This window comes from Chiloscyllium punctatum, chromosome 9 (genome assembly GCF_047496795.1).
Source record: "Chiloscyllium punctatum isolate Juve2018m chromosome 9, sChiPun1.3, whole genome shotgun sequence".
Taxonomy (NCBI): domain Eukaryota; kingdom Metazoa; phylum Chordata; class Chondrichthyes; order Orectolobiformes; family Hemiscylliidae; genus Chiloscyllium; species Chiloscyllium punctatum.
In genome coordinates, this window is record NC_092747.1 from 60,717,551 (window position 1) to 60,735,629 (window position 18,079).

Sequence of the window (18,079 nt, forward strand, 5' to 3'; positions counted from 1 at the left end):
CATCCTTCTTATAGGAGGGACACCTGAATTACACACAATATTCCATAATTAGCCTAACCAATGTCCTGTACAACCGCAACATGACCACCCAACTCAATGCTCTAACCAATAAAGGAAAGCATACCAAACACCTTCTTCACTATCCTATCTACCTGCGACTCCACTTTCAAGGAGCTATGAACCTGCACTCCAAGGTCTCTTTGTTCAGCAACACTCCCCAGGACCTTACCATTAAATGTATAAGTCCTTATGGAATTTTTTTATGGGGTCAAAGACAGAAAATGCCAAGATACTCAAAAACAAAATAGTTTCACAAATATTTGCACCCAAGTTATTTTACCTGTTTCCCTCACTAGATGTTTATCAATTTGTGTATTTGTAGCATTTCATGTTCCTATCTCAGACTTGCAGCTTCTGAAGTCTTTGCTTCTTTAAAAGTTTAAAGCCAAGGAAGATTATGGACTACTCCATCTGTGCCTCCCTGGAACGGGATAGTGAACAAATAGACCTTCAATCTAGCAATTTCCAGTCAGACGTTAAAATACCTGGAGCTGCCTGGCTACTTTACAGTGTAGAGTAGTTTTTTAAAGATTCATTTATAATTTGAAATTGTCACCTCTGTGAAGTCTGTTGTTATCCACTGCTGGAAGCGTATTTCTTCTTGGGATTGTAGCTGCTGATAATGCTTGTTTTCCTTTGCTATTGCGAGTACCTTGCTTCGGGCTATCCCATTCTGGCTTCCGATCTATCGGAACAGGCTTTGGTGGCCGTGGAGGAGGTGCAGCTGCTGAATCACCAGAGCTTGTGGATAACGGGTTGTGGTTTCGGTCAAAAGTGAATGTCCTTGGAATATTGTGGCAGGACATTGGCGTTGATGGAATGTCATAGGAGTCTGTGGAAATCTCACTAAGTCTTCTACAAAGAGTACTATTTGGAGTGTTAAATGTGTACACTTCTTCATCGTCATTGTCTAACCCAGGTGAGCCATATTTGGCTGCACCATCATATCCCAGACTCCGAGGCAAATCATAAGCAGTGGTAACCCTTTGTTCTATGTGCTGTTTCTCTGGTTTTGGTAACACATGAAAGCCATGGATTTGCCCACTGATTCCGTTGACACAGTGTGAGTTTGCTTCTGATAACTTCTCTGAGGTTGTGTCTCCATCTCTCTTCGTGGAACCATGCTGAGAAAAACTGGCACTCCTGGATAATACAAATAGAAAAAAATGGCAATGAGTTTGGTGCTTCATGTTATTGATCATGTTCAAATTAACTCCTTTACTCTCAGCAGTGAACCTAATACTCCTCAGCTTAGCTGCAATGGTAAGTTTAGTAACTAAAGCATACACCCAGACTGTATAATGCTGCAGTGCAATTGAATTGAGCAACTGCACCAATTGAAAAGGTGAAGAATTTGTATGGAATATTGTCAATGAACATATCAAAAGATAAACTGAGTCACTGCCATTTAGTACAATATTTGAAAAAAGAGCAGTGATGGAGTATTGACATATCTATGTCACATGCAACAGCATTTAAAATTATCAATACAAGTTCATGTTAACAGAAAAGTTTTGAAATTTACAATGTTCTCTTCAAGTCTAATTTGATTTTTATAGTCAATGGATTTTGTTTTCGCAGCTTTCTGAGCAGTTTCCAAACTTTGCTTAAACTCAACTCCAGCTGATCAGCATTATTGTGAGTAAGCAACACTTTACCACCAGAAGTCGCATCTTTCAGAAAATCATCTTGGTTTGTATCCTCAGTCTAATTCAGAATTGACTATGTTAGCAGAAATAAGTTTTCCAAACTACCTCAGGCTCAGAGGGGGGAATGCAATGGGCTGCAATGTTGGTGCTTTTGGCTACGTTTGAGTTGCACTGAGCTTTGTAGAGGATTTGTTGACATGAAGCCTATCACTGTATCTCATCAAATTCACTGCATTAATTACATTCCCTGCCCGTTTGGCCCCTCTCACACCCAATTTCCACTTCATCTGAAGACGAAGCCTTTTGAAAACACTCACTACCCAGTAGATATCTGCCCAATGACTGGAATCCTTTACTCGTGCATCACTTTTTAGAACTCTGCAGTGTGCCCAGACAAGCACTGAGACATTCTGAATTTCTCCATACTTGGCAAAGGATATGGGAGAAGGGGAAAATGGTATCATGATTCAATGAAAGGAACCTGGAGGTCCTGGTGGATTGGGTAATATGAAGGAGGGCTCCCCTCTACTCAGAAGAGCGCCAGCAGAGACTGTACCTGCCAGCCTGTCCTCTGTAATCATTGCCCAAGTCAGTACTACCTCCAGGGTGTGGAGAAACTGCCAGCAGTGTAGTAAAAATGTCAATTATATTCTCTGTTCTGCTTGGGTAAGTGCCACACCCTCTCTGCCTCATCACATTCACTCTCTCCCCTGTCACTTTCATTATTGCCTGTAACACCTTCCCTCCCTCAGCCTCCTACACCACAAAGGGGTTATCCCTGAACATCAAATGAGTGATACTGATTTCAATTTCATGTCCACGATATCTAAAACTGGAAATTAGAAATATTTAATTCTATCTAAAATCATGTATAAAAAGCAAAATAAGGAAAGGGAACAAAATGTAACTTGAGTTTAACATAAAAAAGACAAAGATATAATGAAAAATTCCCAAAGAATTAAAATCAGAAGAAATTTGAATCAATATTTGTAAGTATTATATTTAGCAGAATTTAAGACAGGTGTACTCTGAAAGTATTGGCACCATCATTATCTTAGTGCTTCGCAGCATGGAAAAGGAACCAGAGACTTTGAAATAATGAAGGAGAAAACAACTTCTCCTTCTCTGAAGGAGAAGAAAAATGACTTAAAAATTAACAGAGAAAACAGGGAAGAGTGTAAGGTTTAAATACTAAATACAGCAGACAATACAAAAGGAGGTCATTTCAATTTCAGTGAGGTTATGGGAAAATAAGTAGAATGGAATCTAACTGTAGAAGATGAACCTTATTCAGATAATAAATAAATTTATTTAAAATTGTAATAGGAGTAAATGTAGATGGTAAATAGATGAGCATATGGAACAATTGTTACACATAATTGAAGAAGATGGTTCCTGAAAAAGTGAAAGGACTGTTTCAAAGGATCAGTATTGAGATGACAAAGATTTAAGATATTTAGGAAAAAAATCCAGGGGAGACATCAAGAGACATAATTTTACACTGCAATTTCTATAGGAAGAATATTGTGAAACTTGAAAGTGTTCAGAAATAAGGATGCTGCCAGGCTTGGAGGGTTTGAGCTATTGGGAGAGGCTGAATAGGCTGGGTGTATTTTACCTGGAGCAATGAAGGCCGAGGAATGATCTTCTAGAAGTTTATAAAATCATGAGGGGCGTAGATATGGTAAGTAGGCAAGGTCTTTTTCCCTGGGTGGGAAAGTCCAAAACTAGAGGGGAAAGATATAAAAGGGACCTAAGAGGCAACTTTTTCATGCAGAGGGTAGTGCACATATGGAATGAGCTGCCAGAGGAAGTGGAGGAGGCTGGTACAATTCCAACATTTAAAGGCATCTGGATGGGTAATGAATAGGAAGGGTTTAGAGGGATACGGGCCAAATGCTGGCAAATGGGACTAGATTTATATAGGATATCTGGTCAACATGGACGAGTTGGACTGAAGGGTCTGTTTCCATGCTGTATATCTCTATGTCTCACTGTCTAAATTGATGATGAAAGGAGATTTCCCAGTGTCTTTCAGAAGCAAGCTAGATAAATACCTGAGAAAGAGACATTTTATGGCTATGGAAGGGGTCCACTATAAAACTCATCTCCAACAGAGTGTGAAGACAGTTTGGGGAACTATCCTGAAATTAAGTGTTATTGGAGCCACAGGAACTGTTTGTTGCAGAGACTGTTCCATGTTCTAAACAAAATATAATGAATGTTCAGATTACTGGAAAATGCAGGACTTCAGTTGGAGAAATTGACAGCCGGATAAATTTTGGTTTGTTCTAGGAAAGAGCATGCCTAGGTATGATGGAGTGAATGACTTTGTGCTATGTTGAAAACCTTTGTGGTTCTCTGTTTAAAAGAAAACTATTTAAACTGGCTTAACGTACTTAACATGATCATGTATAGAAATTAGAGTTAGGAATGTCAGTCTACCCCCGTACTCTCTTCTGTTTCCTAGACATGTTCACCCTGATAGTGTCATAATAATTAAATCGAAGTCATTTCACAAGTTGATTATCACAATCATGCAGTACTAAGCTTTTATCATTAGAGGGCACCAGTGAATTGTATAAATTCTTGAGCATGTTTCAATGCTTCAACTTTTCTCTATAGGCTACAAAGCTTCTACATGGACACTTTCTGTAGAATTGGAACTTTAAACAGCGAGTTTGAATTTTCATCCATGCAACATTTAGCTGCTGTTGTTGTTTTCTACGAACTCAAGTTTTGCACCAGTGAGAAATCAGGGTCAGTCACGCACAGGTTACAATGTAAACTTCTATCAAGCTTGAAGCCATAACCACTTAACACTCAATGAAGAATTGCTCATTGCAAACACAAATACACTGTGAACTGGATTGATGTTGGCTAAACTCATTTCACTCAGTCATTTGGAAAAATAATGAAGTGACCAGGCAGCAAACCTTCCTTTTGAATAATCAGCCTTGCCATCTGCTGCAAGTTAATGTTTATGAGTTCAGCTCCAGCTGCTTTTGATTCTGATTTAATACATGCAAAAATATAGCCCAACTACGTTCCATGTTCTGATGATTGTACACAATATGAGTCAGACAGCAATGTTACCATAGCTTAAAAATGTGTTGCTGGAAAAGCGCAGCAGGTCAGGCAGCATCAAAGGAACAGGCGAATCGACGTTTCAGGCATAAGCCCTTCTTCAGGAATGAAGAGGGTGTGCCAAGCAGGCTAAGATAAAAGGTAGGGAGGAGGGACTTGGGGGAGGGGCGTTGGGAATACGATAGGTGGAAGGAGGTTAAGGTGAGGGTGATAGGCTGGAGAGGGAGTGGGGGTGGAGAGGTCGGGAAGAAGATTGCAGGTCAAGAAGGCGGTGCTGAGTCTGAGGGTTGGGACTGAGAAAAGGTGGGGGGAGGGGAAATGAGAAAGCTGGAGAAATCTGCATTCATCGCTTGTTAGCAATATTACCATGCTAGCCCGCTACTTTGAAAATCAAATCAACGGAATTTTGTGTTGTTATATTCATACCTAGAATTTTCTGTCTTCTTGCTCATACACTGGTGGAGAAAGAGGTAGTCCTGTGGTGCACTGGATGAAAGGATGGGCTGGGCCTGGATTGGGTTTTCAAATGTAAACACTGATGGTTGACTGGCATGTGAAGAGCTGTGTGTGCTGTGGTCTCCAACTAGAGCTTGAACAGAGCCACCAAAATCAACAATAGATGAGCGGGGAGTCTGAGATCCAATTGCAGCATTCTTGGCGACATCTACATTGAAAAGAAGTGAATCCTTTCATTAACAGTTTTCTCCATAACCCAAATGTTAAAATATAAACAATAGAAGTAAAATAATCTGTGTGAAGCAGATATTTATCCAGTATAAAATACAATAAATTACTAGTTATAAGTCTAATTCAGCCCATAAACAAACTGTGTAAGACAGTAATACTACAATTTACTTCAACTTCCTCAACTATAATTTATGATAACGCTAAAATTATCCTAGTCTGATGTTAGAATAAATTATAGACTTAAACTTTCCAATGTCTATTTTAGATTCTTTTTTACGTTTTGAAAGTGTTTTCTAATCCTCATTTTTATTGTGCATGGTTTAGTTAACTAATTCACCATTAATTAGGCTTTATATCCTAATCTGCCTCCATTCAGCACATCTTGGCCTCAACAAAAGCCCTCTTACACACTGGAAAATTCCAGTAGGCATTGACAGAGTGGTCTTAATACCCCATGGTGGCCTGATAGACTACCTGCCATTTGTGAGCAACCCTCACCCCATTCCGGCCTGTTCCAGGATGACTCAAAGATAGACATATATGTCTTTAACTGGGAGTGGGAAAATTGCTCATCGGCCTGCCACTGATCCTATATCTGCAGCCAAATGTCCAATTTATCCATCAGTAGATTTCCACTTAAAATTCAACAATAGACACTTTCCAGAAAATGTCAGAAAACTTGGCTTCAAAGCAGATTTAAAGCTGGCAAAGGTCAGTTTGCTCAATGATGCTCCTTCTGAACCTATAGTACACCAGATTTCAGCTGAGTGTGCGTTTACGTTGCCCCAGTGTTGATCCTACTTTGGTTTCAACAATTTTTTCAAAAGCAACAAAGGTGTTACAAGGTAAATATGCATGTTAGAAACCTACGGCAATGAATTACTTTTCTATCATAGGTAATCACCTTCTCAGTTTTGCCTCTCACCTGATGCATGGTGACCTTCATGTTAAACTCACCACCAGTCATCTCCCTCTGATGAGCAAGCAGTCCTCTGGGAGTATGGCAACTTTACCTTACTAGGTAATAATGTAGTGGGATGAGGGCTGAGACCTTCAGCAGTTTCAAAGTGGCCAATCAACATGAAGTACACAAGACTGTGGAAATATCAGTGGGGCCCAAAAAATATTAAAGAAGGAGCTGTTTCATCATGAGATTGAGTGCCTGAGTAATGCTCCAGCCTGCAGTGAGAACTGAGTGTGACTTGTTTACTTGTGTTCCTTATAGCTAAACAAATCTCTTAGCACTGAACAAAAAGAATGTTCCAGAATATGAGGCTGAGACAGTAAAAGGTATTATTGCAAGGTATCATCCAGATACCCTGGACGTTAATCGAGGTGAAAAAAAGCAAGAGGATTTTGTACAGGCTGGGTGTGTTGACGTCTAGGTTTCTAGAAATGAGAATTTTGAATTCAATACATTGGGGACAATGTGGTTAATGAGGTCAGAACATGGAAGACAATGTAAGCGGTGGATGAGACAAATTCACCTTCACCAAAAATATAAAATTAACTATACATGTGACAGTTACATTGAGTCAGGACGTTTTAATTTCACAAATCACATCCTTGCATAATGGAAAAGTCAAAGTACTACCACCTTAGATACAATAATGATCAGCTTGTTATTATCCATATCTTTTGAGATCATCTGGGTTCAGAGTTTCTGAGGACTGCACATTAGTCACTGAATGTGAAATTCAGTAAAAGCATTCATTCCCCAGAGGAAGAGTGAGTCATCAATGTTTAAAACAACCAGGCATTGATTTCTTAAAGGATTTACTGCGTCAGTACCCTTTCTATACAGGACAACTGAAAGCATTCATTCAGATGACCAAAACCCATTTAGCTGTTCAATTATTTTTTCCTGCTCAAAAATCAAATATGAACAAGAGATACAAAAAGAAATCTTGGTTAGTACTGTACTTTTAAGATTTCTGCAGAAAGAATTATGTGCTGGTCCTGCATTGTTTTAGTTTGGACAGTAAATATCAAAGAAAATCAACAATATATTTCCTTTAAAGATAGGATTTTATGATAATTAAGTTTTATAGAATCCTTATAGTGCAGAAGGGGGCCAATCAGCCCATTGAGTTTGCACTGACCTTCAAAGAACAGTCCCGACCCTCCCCTTCACTGTTTTGATCACACAGCATTGCCCTGTGGTTTGCAGGGCAGTGCTTGTCACTGGCCACTCGGGTGCTTTTCCTATCTTCCTGGTGGTGGAAATTGAATAAAGATTTGTGCACTTTGTGTCCTTCACTGCGTCTCACACCTGCACACACACACCATGGGTGCTGGGGAAAAAATAAGCACTACCGCAGTTTGGCGGTAGTTTGGGGATTAAAAAAAAAGAAAAAAGAAAAAAAAAAGAAAAAAAAGGAAAAAAAAGAAAAAAAACCTTCAAAGAACATCCCACTAGGACCCAACCCTCTGCAAGGGTTTTTCTTTTTTTCTCATGGCCAATCCACCTAACCTGCACACCTTTGGACTGTGGGAAGAAACGGGAGCACCTGGAGGAAACTCACATAGACATGGGGAGAATGGCAGTACAGTGGCACCGGGGACCTGGGTTTGATTCTAGCCTTGGTCTGTGTGGAGTTTGCACATTCTCCTTGGGTCTGCATGGGTTTCCTTCTGGTTTCCTGCCACAGTCCAAAGATGTGCAGGATTGGTGGATTGACCATGTGAAATTGGCTATTGTGTCTAGGGATGTGCAGGCTAAGTGAATTAGCCATTGGAAATGCAAGGATGAGGTGGATCTGGGTGGGATGCTCTTTGGAGGGTTGGTGTGGACTCGATGGGTCAAATGGCCTGCTGCCACAGTATAGGGATTCTATAAAATAAACATGTGCAAGCACTACTCAGTCACTCAAGCCTTGAATCAAACCCATGTACCTGGTGCTGTGAGGTTGCAGCGTTACCACCATACCACCCAGGAACATGTTGAAGAAATTGTGATATGAATTATACTTGCCAGACATGTAACAACATGAGCATCTGGACTTTCCAGGACATAATGATCAATGCCCCTTCAGCTAACAAGTTGAGGTGGCTTAAGAGCTGCAAAGCAGCAAACCAATGCATGGAGCAATGTCAGTTGCTGGAAGGCAAGCCTTCTGCCCCTGCTGGCCACTTGGATGAATTGCAACTCTGTGGTTTTACTGTCTCCACAAGTAGCAGAAGCCTCTGCTGTGTATAAAGGCACTCCCAGTTATCCAGAGAGCTCAATTAAGTCCATGTTTAGAAGGTCTTACCAGGGGCTGCCCCTGGCCACTGAAAAGTGGGTAAGAATGCAAGGCCAGGTTTAGAAGCTAGGGGAAGTGTGAAATGGGGGATGACTTTGAGAGGTGTGAGAGGTAGAGATAGGGTGGGGTGAGGTACCCCTGTTGACACCTGAGGTTTCAGATGGTAGGGACCTCCACTCCTGCCATAGGTAAATACCAGCAGTTGTGGGAGAGGGCATTTAGTGCCAGTATTTACCACTTAAGGGCCTCAACAGCTCAAGGTCAAATTACCTAGTGTCACCCCCATACACTTTAAAGTTTCCTACAGGTAGGTAGGTGGTTTGATATTATACATCTTTGTCTTTCAACCTGCTAATGGGGGAACATAAAATCCAGCTTCAGGACATTATCAATAGGAGCAGCAATAGATCGTAATGTCCCCTCAAGCCCTCACTGCCATTTTAACACAATCCTGGTTGATCAACAGTCTCAACTCAACTTCTTCGGAATATTGCCACCACACCACCAGAAGGATGAGGATGCTATGCAGAGGGTATAGAAAAGGTTTACCATGATGTTGCCTTGAAAGGGGGATTTTAGCTATGAAGGAAAGTTGGATAGATTGGGTTTGTTTTTACTGGAATGCAGATGGTTGAGGAGCAACCTGATATAAGTTTATAAGACTGTCAATGGCATGGATAGAGTGGAAAGTATAAGGCTTTTTCCCAAGGTGGAGGGGTCAATTACTTGGGGACATAGGTTCAAAAAGTTTAAAAGAGACGTATGCAGCATGTTTTTCACACAAAGGATGGTGAGTGCCTGGAACACACTGCCAAAGCAGGTGAAGGAAGCAGACACAATAGCGGCATTCAAGAAGCACCTGACAAATACATGAATAGGCAGGGAATAGAGGGATATGGATCCTGAAAATAAAAACAGTTTTAATATGGAAAGGCAAAATGTGTTGGAGCAGGCTTATAGGGCCAAAGGGCCTGTTCCTGTGCTGTATTGTTCTTTGTTCCTGCCTGCTTGCCCAATCCCTTGACTCCCCGAGAGACCAAGAATTAGTTATCACACCTTAAGTATATCTAAAAACTGATCCACAACTCTCAGGAGTGGGGAATTAATAGTCATAGAATCATACAACAAGGCAACAGGCCTTTCATCCAATCAGTTCATGCCAAACATAATCCCAAATTAAATTCGTCCCACTTGCCTGCTCCTGGTCCATATCTCTCCAAAGCTTTCCTATTCATTTACTTATCCAAATGTCTTTTAAATGCTGTAATTGTACCCACATCCACCACTTCTGCAGGAAGTTCATTACACATGCGAACCACCCTCTGTGCAAAACCTTTGCTCTGCCTATTCTTTTTAAAATCTCTCTCCTTTCACTTTAAAAATATGCCCCCTGGTCTTGAAATCCTCCATCCTAGGGGAAAGATAATTATCATAAAACCTATCTGTACATCTCATAATTTTATAAACTTCTATTAGGTTGACTTTCCAAGAGGTATGTTCCCCTTTGAGGAAAGAAATCTCCCCTCATCTCAGCTTGATATAATCGCCACCTTAACTTGAAATTGTGTTCCAATGTGTTAAATTCCCAAACATGGGAAACAACCACCCAATCAATCCATTCATGTATATTTCATTGATTTCAGTCTTGTAAACTCCAGAGATTACTGACCCAATTCTGTCTGTCCCTGATTATAAAACAACCACCTTATTTCATTAATGAAGCTGATAAAGTTTTGCTGCATTGCTTCCAGTGTAGGCATATCATACCTCAAATATGGAGACAGAAACTGTACACACTGATCATGGTGTAGTCTCGCCCAAATTCTATACAACTGTAAGAAGACTAATTTATTCTAGCACCCTGTTATCCTTGCAATGAAAGCAGCTTATGATTTGCCTTCCCAATTGCCTGCTGTACCTGCACGCTGCTTCGCTGGGTTCCTTCCATGTGATCAGCCACATCCCTCTGAACATCAAATTTACAGGTTTCACACTTTTACAAAAAAAAATTCTGGTTTTCTGCCAAGTGAATTACCTCACTCTATACTCTGTCATTTGTTGTTCACTCTGCTTGTGTCACAGCTTACATTTTCATCTATCTTTGTATCATCTGAAAACCTAGATATATTATTCTGAGTCTCTTTATTTAAGTCACATTAGATTATAGACCCTACTGATCTTCGTGGTACTCTAACTCATCAGACAATGAGCATAATAAAGATTTAGAAAATGCCGACTTTGAGTTGAAACAGTATGCTATTATGTACAACCAGGTTTGAATAGATGCTTTCATTTGGCATTCCCGAAGCCAGTATCACTCACAGCTCAGAAAGTATGAGCTAATGCAAAATATTGGTGAAAGAATTAATTTTACTACATTGTCGACTTTGATAAAATTCCCAGTCTCTTAAAGATTGCTTTCAATCATTCAAGAATGGAAGAAAAGGAGGATGTGGGAATTTACAAAAAAAAAACCAATCCTTAGTCAGAGTCTGGCTGGTTGTTAATCTTGTCAGGACAAGGAACAATGTGTACATGCTGAAAGACTATTAAATTACATCGTGCTGACTTCTCCAGAGCTTCCAATTTGGAGCAAAATATGAATTCTGGATTCAAGTTAAAGGAAAAATACTTTCCCCTGCCGTAATGAAGCCCACATATACGGAACATTGGCTCTGAGATTCTGATCAGTGTCAGAAACCTAGAGCTGAGTTTTACCAAAAATTAAGTGTCAATTTTGATGAGTTTCATGGAGGGTTTCTCTCCGTGAATTTTAGCAATTCTGTGCAGCTCACCTCATTAGATATACACTGTGCCTCTGTAGAGGCCCGCTCATGCTATTATGCATGCACCAGTGCTGGAAGAACCTGCCATATCTGGGACCTCCGGGGTTCTTGGCATCATGTGTAAAGACCAATTATGGACTAGATCCAGCGCTGCCAGTCACGTCCAGCCCTTCACAGTGCAAGCAGTTGAAGGGTGATAATAAAGAAAGGATTCCGAGGAGAATACTTCATTGCAGATACAAGTTCACATTAGTAAATGTATTGCTATTTTACATAATCATCTATTTGATTGACTGTCATTATAACAACAGCCACAAGAATCAAGTCACACAGGTTCCCAGTCCTTAGCACCATCCCATCTCAGAACTCCACTGAAGGGTATGCTACTCTTTCCTTCATCCCTTGTGTAGCCTAACATATTCTCATTGTTCAATATGGCAAAGCCTTCAAAGAATTGAAAACATTTGCTTTTATTCAACAATACCAAAGCAAAGGAAAACAAAGACAAGCTTCATTCACTTTGGGAAGCAGCAAGACCCATTCACCTTTCAAGCAACAACAAATTTACAGTCAAAAGTCATCACTGCACCCAGCACTGACTGCACCCAGCACTCACTGGAACCAGCAGTTGATTAAGTCCCGCCTGGCTTGTTGCAACTGATATTGCTGTGCTCTGTTATACTGAAGGTAATGTCCCATTCTGCTCAATCAATGGAACCTCATTTTCAGACCTATTTGTCTACCTTGGCTGAAGAATGATTTGGAGGTGCCAGTGTTGGAATGGGAGGGACAAAGTTAAGAAGCACACAACGGGGACTCGGCAAGATGGTGGCGATTCTGTAGAACTGCTGTGGACAGCTTTACCTAACAGCCAAGGCATACTAGTGTTTTTTGCCATCCCTGGCCAACTTATGTGGTGGAAATATTAGTTTAAAACCTTACAGAACACATATTTGTTAATATTTGGGAGTGGGAAGGATGCCAAAATGAAAAGGTTCAAGCAAACAGCAGCAGGGAGGACACTCCCCTGCAGCACCTACAACACCAGAGACTGCAGCAGTAGCAGCCTCTCCTGAACCCTCCAGGGACCTGACAGACTCACAGGAATTGGCTGCGTCGATGGAGAGACTTACTCGAAGGTTGGGGCTGCGATTGAGGAGATCCGTGGGGAGATTTGTGCCCAGGTCCAACCTATTGCATCCATGCTGCAGAAGCATGAGCAGGAGATCCAGGGCCTCGGGGAGAGGCTGGAGGAGGTGGAGGGTCGAACTAAGGTCTTGTAAGCTGCAATGGAGTCCTCATTCAGTCGAATCCAGGTGCTGGAGCGAGAGGAGCGGGCCTTGTGAGACCATGTCGAAGACCTCAAAAATCGAGGTCAGAGGATAAATCTCTGAACTGTTGGGCTCCCTGAAGGTGAGGAAGGTGAGCAGCCAGTCAGCTTCTTTGAAAACTGGCTGCTGAAGTTTTTGGGCCTTCACATTGAGTCCAGCAGGCTACAGATTGAAAGGGCATATTGGGTTACAGTGCACAGGTCAGGCCTAGTGCAGCGCCCCCGCTCGGTCCTAGTGCACCTCCATATAAGGACAAGCAAAAAGTCATAGAAACTTCCAGATCTCTGGGAAAAGATCCGCAGGTGCTGCTGTGCAACGGGTCAAAAATCATGTTTTTCCAGGATTTCTCTGCAGCTGTAATCCGAAAGAGGAAGTCCTTCGATGAAGTTAAAAAGAGGCTGAGGAACCTGGACATCCAGTACTCCATGACATACCCCGCAGTGCTCCATTTCAGCCACAAGGACTCAGTTTATACATTGGACTCAGCGGATAAAGCTAAAGACTTTGTAGACACTTTAAAATAGATGGATTGGCCTGACGAATACGGTTAATGTTTGTTCTCTTTTCTTTCTTTCCCCATGTTTTCCTTTATTTTATTTCTTTCTTTCTCCCTAATAATTTCCTTTTTGGAAAGGCGGGAAAAGACCTTGGAATAAGTTGTTCCTTTTTATTTAATCACTGGATTTTCTAATGGGAAATTTTGTGGATGTTCTTTATTGACTCTCCCCCAATTTTTGGTTGTTTTGTTTCTCTTTTAGTCACAAGTAGTGGTGACATGAAGCAAGGGATGGGTGGAGTGTTCATCCTGACTTTGTCTTTTTTCTGTTGATTTAAGGACCATCTCCTTGTTTTTTTTCTGGCCTAAGGCTGGGGCACAGACCGGGTTTGAAGGAGCTGCGATGGAGGGGATGGGTAGGGTGAGTGCCCCCTATGGGCAGAGGGAAGAGTCTTCCATTCAAGGTTTTATTGTTGGTTTTCTTTGTAGTTTTTTGGTAGTAATAGTTGTTTATAGTTATGATAGAGTAGTTTTTGCATATATAGTTCTTTGACTATGAGTCTTTATTTACTTGTGCTCGGCACTTTGTGAGCAGGGTTCTCCCTCTAAGGGGTTCAAGGGTCTCTGAAAGGGGATATGGCTAAGTGTCTTATTAAATGGTGCATCTGGAACATTAAAGGAAGACATTCGCCTGTTAAAAGGAAAAAATTGCTTTATAGCCTTAAGAGGGAAAGAGTTGACATCGCTTTGCTGCAGGAAACCCATCTTGATGATGGCAAACACCTTAAATTACAACGGGGGGGGAGGTTATGACCGGGTATTGTTTTCATCCTTTACTACAAGTAGGGGAGTGGTGGTACTTATCCAGAAAAATCTTCCATTCACATTATTAGAGCAGGTGAAAGATGAGCAGGGACGGTTTATGATACTTAAAGCCCTGATACATGGGGAGGAATATGGCATTTTAAATGTCTACTGTCCTCCGGCGCATCCCCTCAAATCTTTGATTAGTGCTTTCTCTAAGTTGAGTGCTTTTGGAACACGGCACATTATTATAGAGGGGGGATTTTAATTGCCTTTTGGATCCGACAGTGGGCAGGATGCCTTGTGGGCCCCCAACTATTTCTTTGCAGGCCCAGCAGGTGGTTGACTTATGCGAAGACTTATGGCTGGTGGATATTTGGAGATGTCTTCAGCCTACCGGCAGCGACTTCACATTTTTTTCAAACCCACATAAATGTCACGCGAGGATTGACCTCTTTCTGGCTCCCTCGGCCCTTCTGGATTCGATTATGGGTTGTAAAATTGGGAATATAGCTCTCTCTGATCACACGGCAATATATTTGGAGGTTTAGGCCAAAATTGAAGGGCGAGATTTGAGGCACTGGCGTTTGGACCCTTTTCTCCTTAAGGATTCCAAATTTGTGGAATACTTTTTGAAGGAGTTTCAGGAATTCTTGACTATCAACTCAGGCATGGCTAGTAGTCCATCTATGCTGTGGGAGACCGCTAAGGCCTTTGTTAGGGGATTAACTATTTCTTATTCGGCCAGCCGGTAACGACAGAAGGAGGAACAGCAGCATCTACTTGAGACGCGGTTGAAAGCCGCCGAGGCGGCACATTTTGCGCGGCCTTTAGTGACTAAGCTACAGCGGATCACGGCCTTCCGGGCTGCCTTGACATCAATACTGACACAAAATGCAAAGAAAGAACTTGCTTTTGTTAGACAAAGGCTGTTTGAATATGGGGATAGGCCAGAGAAATATTTAGCGTACCTGATGAGGAAAAAGCGTGCTCCCCCATCCATTACTGCAATCAGAGACAGCGCCAGGGTCCTTACATACAATGCTAAAAAGATTAATGAGGCTTTTCGGAGTTTTTACTCTGAAGGTTGTATCAGTCTAAAGGTTGTGAGGTCAGGAGGGCTAAAATGGAGACCTTTTTTAAGAACCTGGACCACCGAGGGGTAACCTTTGAACAGGCCTCTCTCCTTACTGCCCCCTTGACAGTTCAGGAAATACAGGAGGCAGCTAGGCAACTTCAGAGTGGGAAAGCGCCTGGCCCTGATGGTCTCCCAGGTGAGTTTTATAAGGAGTTTATTGGGATTCTGTCAGGTTGATGTTGGAGATGTACAATCATTCCTATATTCATGAATGCCTACCACCATCTATCTTTGAGAGAAGCTAACATTTCCTTAATTCTTAAGAAGGGGAAGGTTCCTGAAGATTGTGCCTCATACAGGCCCATCTCTTTATTAAATTCAGATTTCAAGATTTTGTCCAAGATCCTGGCGCTGAGATTGGAAAGGGTGTTGCCCCAAATTACTAAAGAGCACCAGACAGGCTTTATAAGGGGCCGTAGGTCCTCTAATAATATTAGAAGGTTGCTGAATATGGTCCAAGCTTGTCAGCAACAATTGATTCAGGGGTTGGTGATTTCCTTCGATGCAGAGAAATCATTTGACCGGGTGGAATGGCCGTATTTTACTTACGTCTTAGAACAGTTTGGGTTGGGTGGAGTCTTTGCTCGGTGGGTGGAGGTTTTATATCGCCACCCTCTGGCTGTGGTCATCACCAACGGGGTGAAGTCTGGGAATTTTAGGATTGGTAGGGGTAGTCGGCAAGGCTGCCCCCTCTCACCGTTGTTGTTTACATTGGTGATAGAGGCCATTTGTCAGAATATCCACATAAACGCTCCGGAAGTGGGATTGAGGGCACACAAGATCACACTGTATGCGGATGATGTCCTTCTATTTTCATCGAACCCAATGACCTCCGTACCCCATTTGATACAATGTATCAATTCATTTGGGGCTATTTCAGGATATAAGATTAACTTTGCATAATCAGAGGCGATGTCTTTGGGGAAACTTAAGGATGTGCCAGAAGTTGAAGGTGGCCCTAAGTTCCCTTTTAAGTGGTCACAGGCAGGGTTCCGATACCTAGGCATTTTTATTACCCCCAAGTTTGATCTGTTATTTTGGACTAACTTTGCTCACTTGCTCGACAATACTAGGCGGTATCTCCAGAGATGGGAGGCTCTTCCAATTTCATGGCTGGGCCGAATGTCTCTCATTAAGCTGAATGTCCTTCCTCGTTTGCTTTATCCCATGCGTATGTTCCCTATAATGTTTCCCAGGTCAATGTTGCGGAAGCTTATGGGGTGGTTTGGTTCCTTTGTCTGGCATCGTGCGTGGTCCCTCATGAAACTTACTAAATTGCAGTTGCTTCAAGAGGGGGAGGAGTTGATTTCCCAGATATCAGGAGGTATCAATTGAGTTCCCTGTTGATCTTTGTCTGTGATTGGGAAGGTAATGATCCAAACTCAGTATGGCTGGATATTGAGGCCTCCCAGGCAAAGTGCCCTCTTATTAACCTGTTGTTCATGGATAAGATGAGGACAGTTATGGACCACTGCCAGAGCACCATTGTCATTAGTACAGTCAAGGCATGGAGGGCGATGCGTCAGAGTGAGGGTTGTTCATCCAAGACTTCGCCACTTACACCTATAGTTGACATGCCAGGGTTCTGACCGGGGATGATGGACTCAGGGTTCAAACTATGGGCAGTGAGAGGAGTTTCTAGTTTGGAAGACTTGTTTGAGGGGGAGGTTATGATGTCTTTTGAGCAACTGAGCCACAAATACGGATTACCCAGCAGAGATCTTTTCCGTTTTTTCAGGTTAGGGATTTCATCCAGAAGAAACTTTGCTTCTCACTAAGCCCTATAAGCCCGATACAGAGAGGTTGTTGCTATGTTCCACAAGGACCCTTTCGGTTAGTGCCCTCTATTGGCTACTTGATGGCACGGCCTGGCAGGATAGTAACCGGTTATGAGAGGTCTGGGAGCAAGAGTTAGGAGTGGAGATATCTTCTGAAACATGGGAGAACATATGGGAGAATACTCGAAAAGATCTCAATCTGTAATAGGAATGCGCTCTGCAGTTAAAGATTCTGCACAGGGCTCACCTGGCACCAGATCTTCTGGCGAAGTTTAAAAAAGGGGGCATCTACAGTATGTCCCAAATGTAAAATAAGTGTAGGTAATCTTACCCATTGCGTCTGGACGTGCCATAGACTCCGTGTTTATTGGAGCGCTGTGGTGGGAGAGATAGGGAGGGTATTGAGGACTGAAGTCAAAGTAGACCCAATATCTCTCCTCTTAGGTTTACCAAATTTACCATCTTTAGCCGGGCATGGGAAGAAACTATTTAATATTCGTGCACACTGTGCACGGAAGAATATTCTGATGAATTGGGGTCTGAGAACCCACCGGGCTTGTTGGGATGGCAGAAATTAATTATGGAGCACATTCCGTTGGACTTTATTACAAACATGGTGCACCACAGAACAGACAATTTTTATAAGACATGGCAGGCCTACTTGAGTTATTTGGATATAGATTTGTCAGTTATCTTAACTAGGGCATTTGTTTAACCAGGATGATTAGATTTGTCAAGCCCTGGGCCCTGGAGGTTCCCAGAAGACCCTTGGAAGTAGCCAGTTGCATAAACTTTGATGTAGCTGAGACCTACGACAGCCACTGGGATAGGACGGACAGCCCACTCCACATGCCTATCCTACCACCACCACCGCCCACGATCCGTGCTGTCCCCGCCATCCTCCCCCCATTTTAGGTAGCAGCTCCTGCCCCAGCTTTGACAGTTCTGTGGTCATACAATCAGTCTACAGCAGTAATGTGCCTTCTGAAGGAAACTGTACCTAGAACAATAGACGCTG

At 42.2% G+C, this 18,079-nt stretch overlaps 1 protein-coding gene across 3 annotated transcripts in view; it reads right to left on the minus strand.

The window, feature by feature from the left end:
* Positions 1-18,079, minus strand: part of gab2 (GRB2-associated binding protein 2) — a 328,164-nt gene that overhangs the window by 26,234 nt on the left and 283,851 nt on the right. For all 3 annotated transcript variants that reach the window (XM_072577664.1, XM_072577663.1, XM_072577665.1), the window contains exons 3-4: positions 5,223-5,460; positions 617-1,203 (exon numbers count right to left, since the gene is read on the minus strand). In XM_072577664.1, the coding sequence (XP_072433765.1) occupies positions 617-1,203; positions 5,223-5,460 (825 nt within the window). The remainder of the gene's footprint in view (positions 1-616; positions 1,204-5,222; positions 5,461-18,079) is intronic.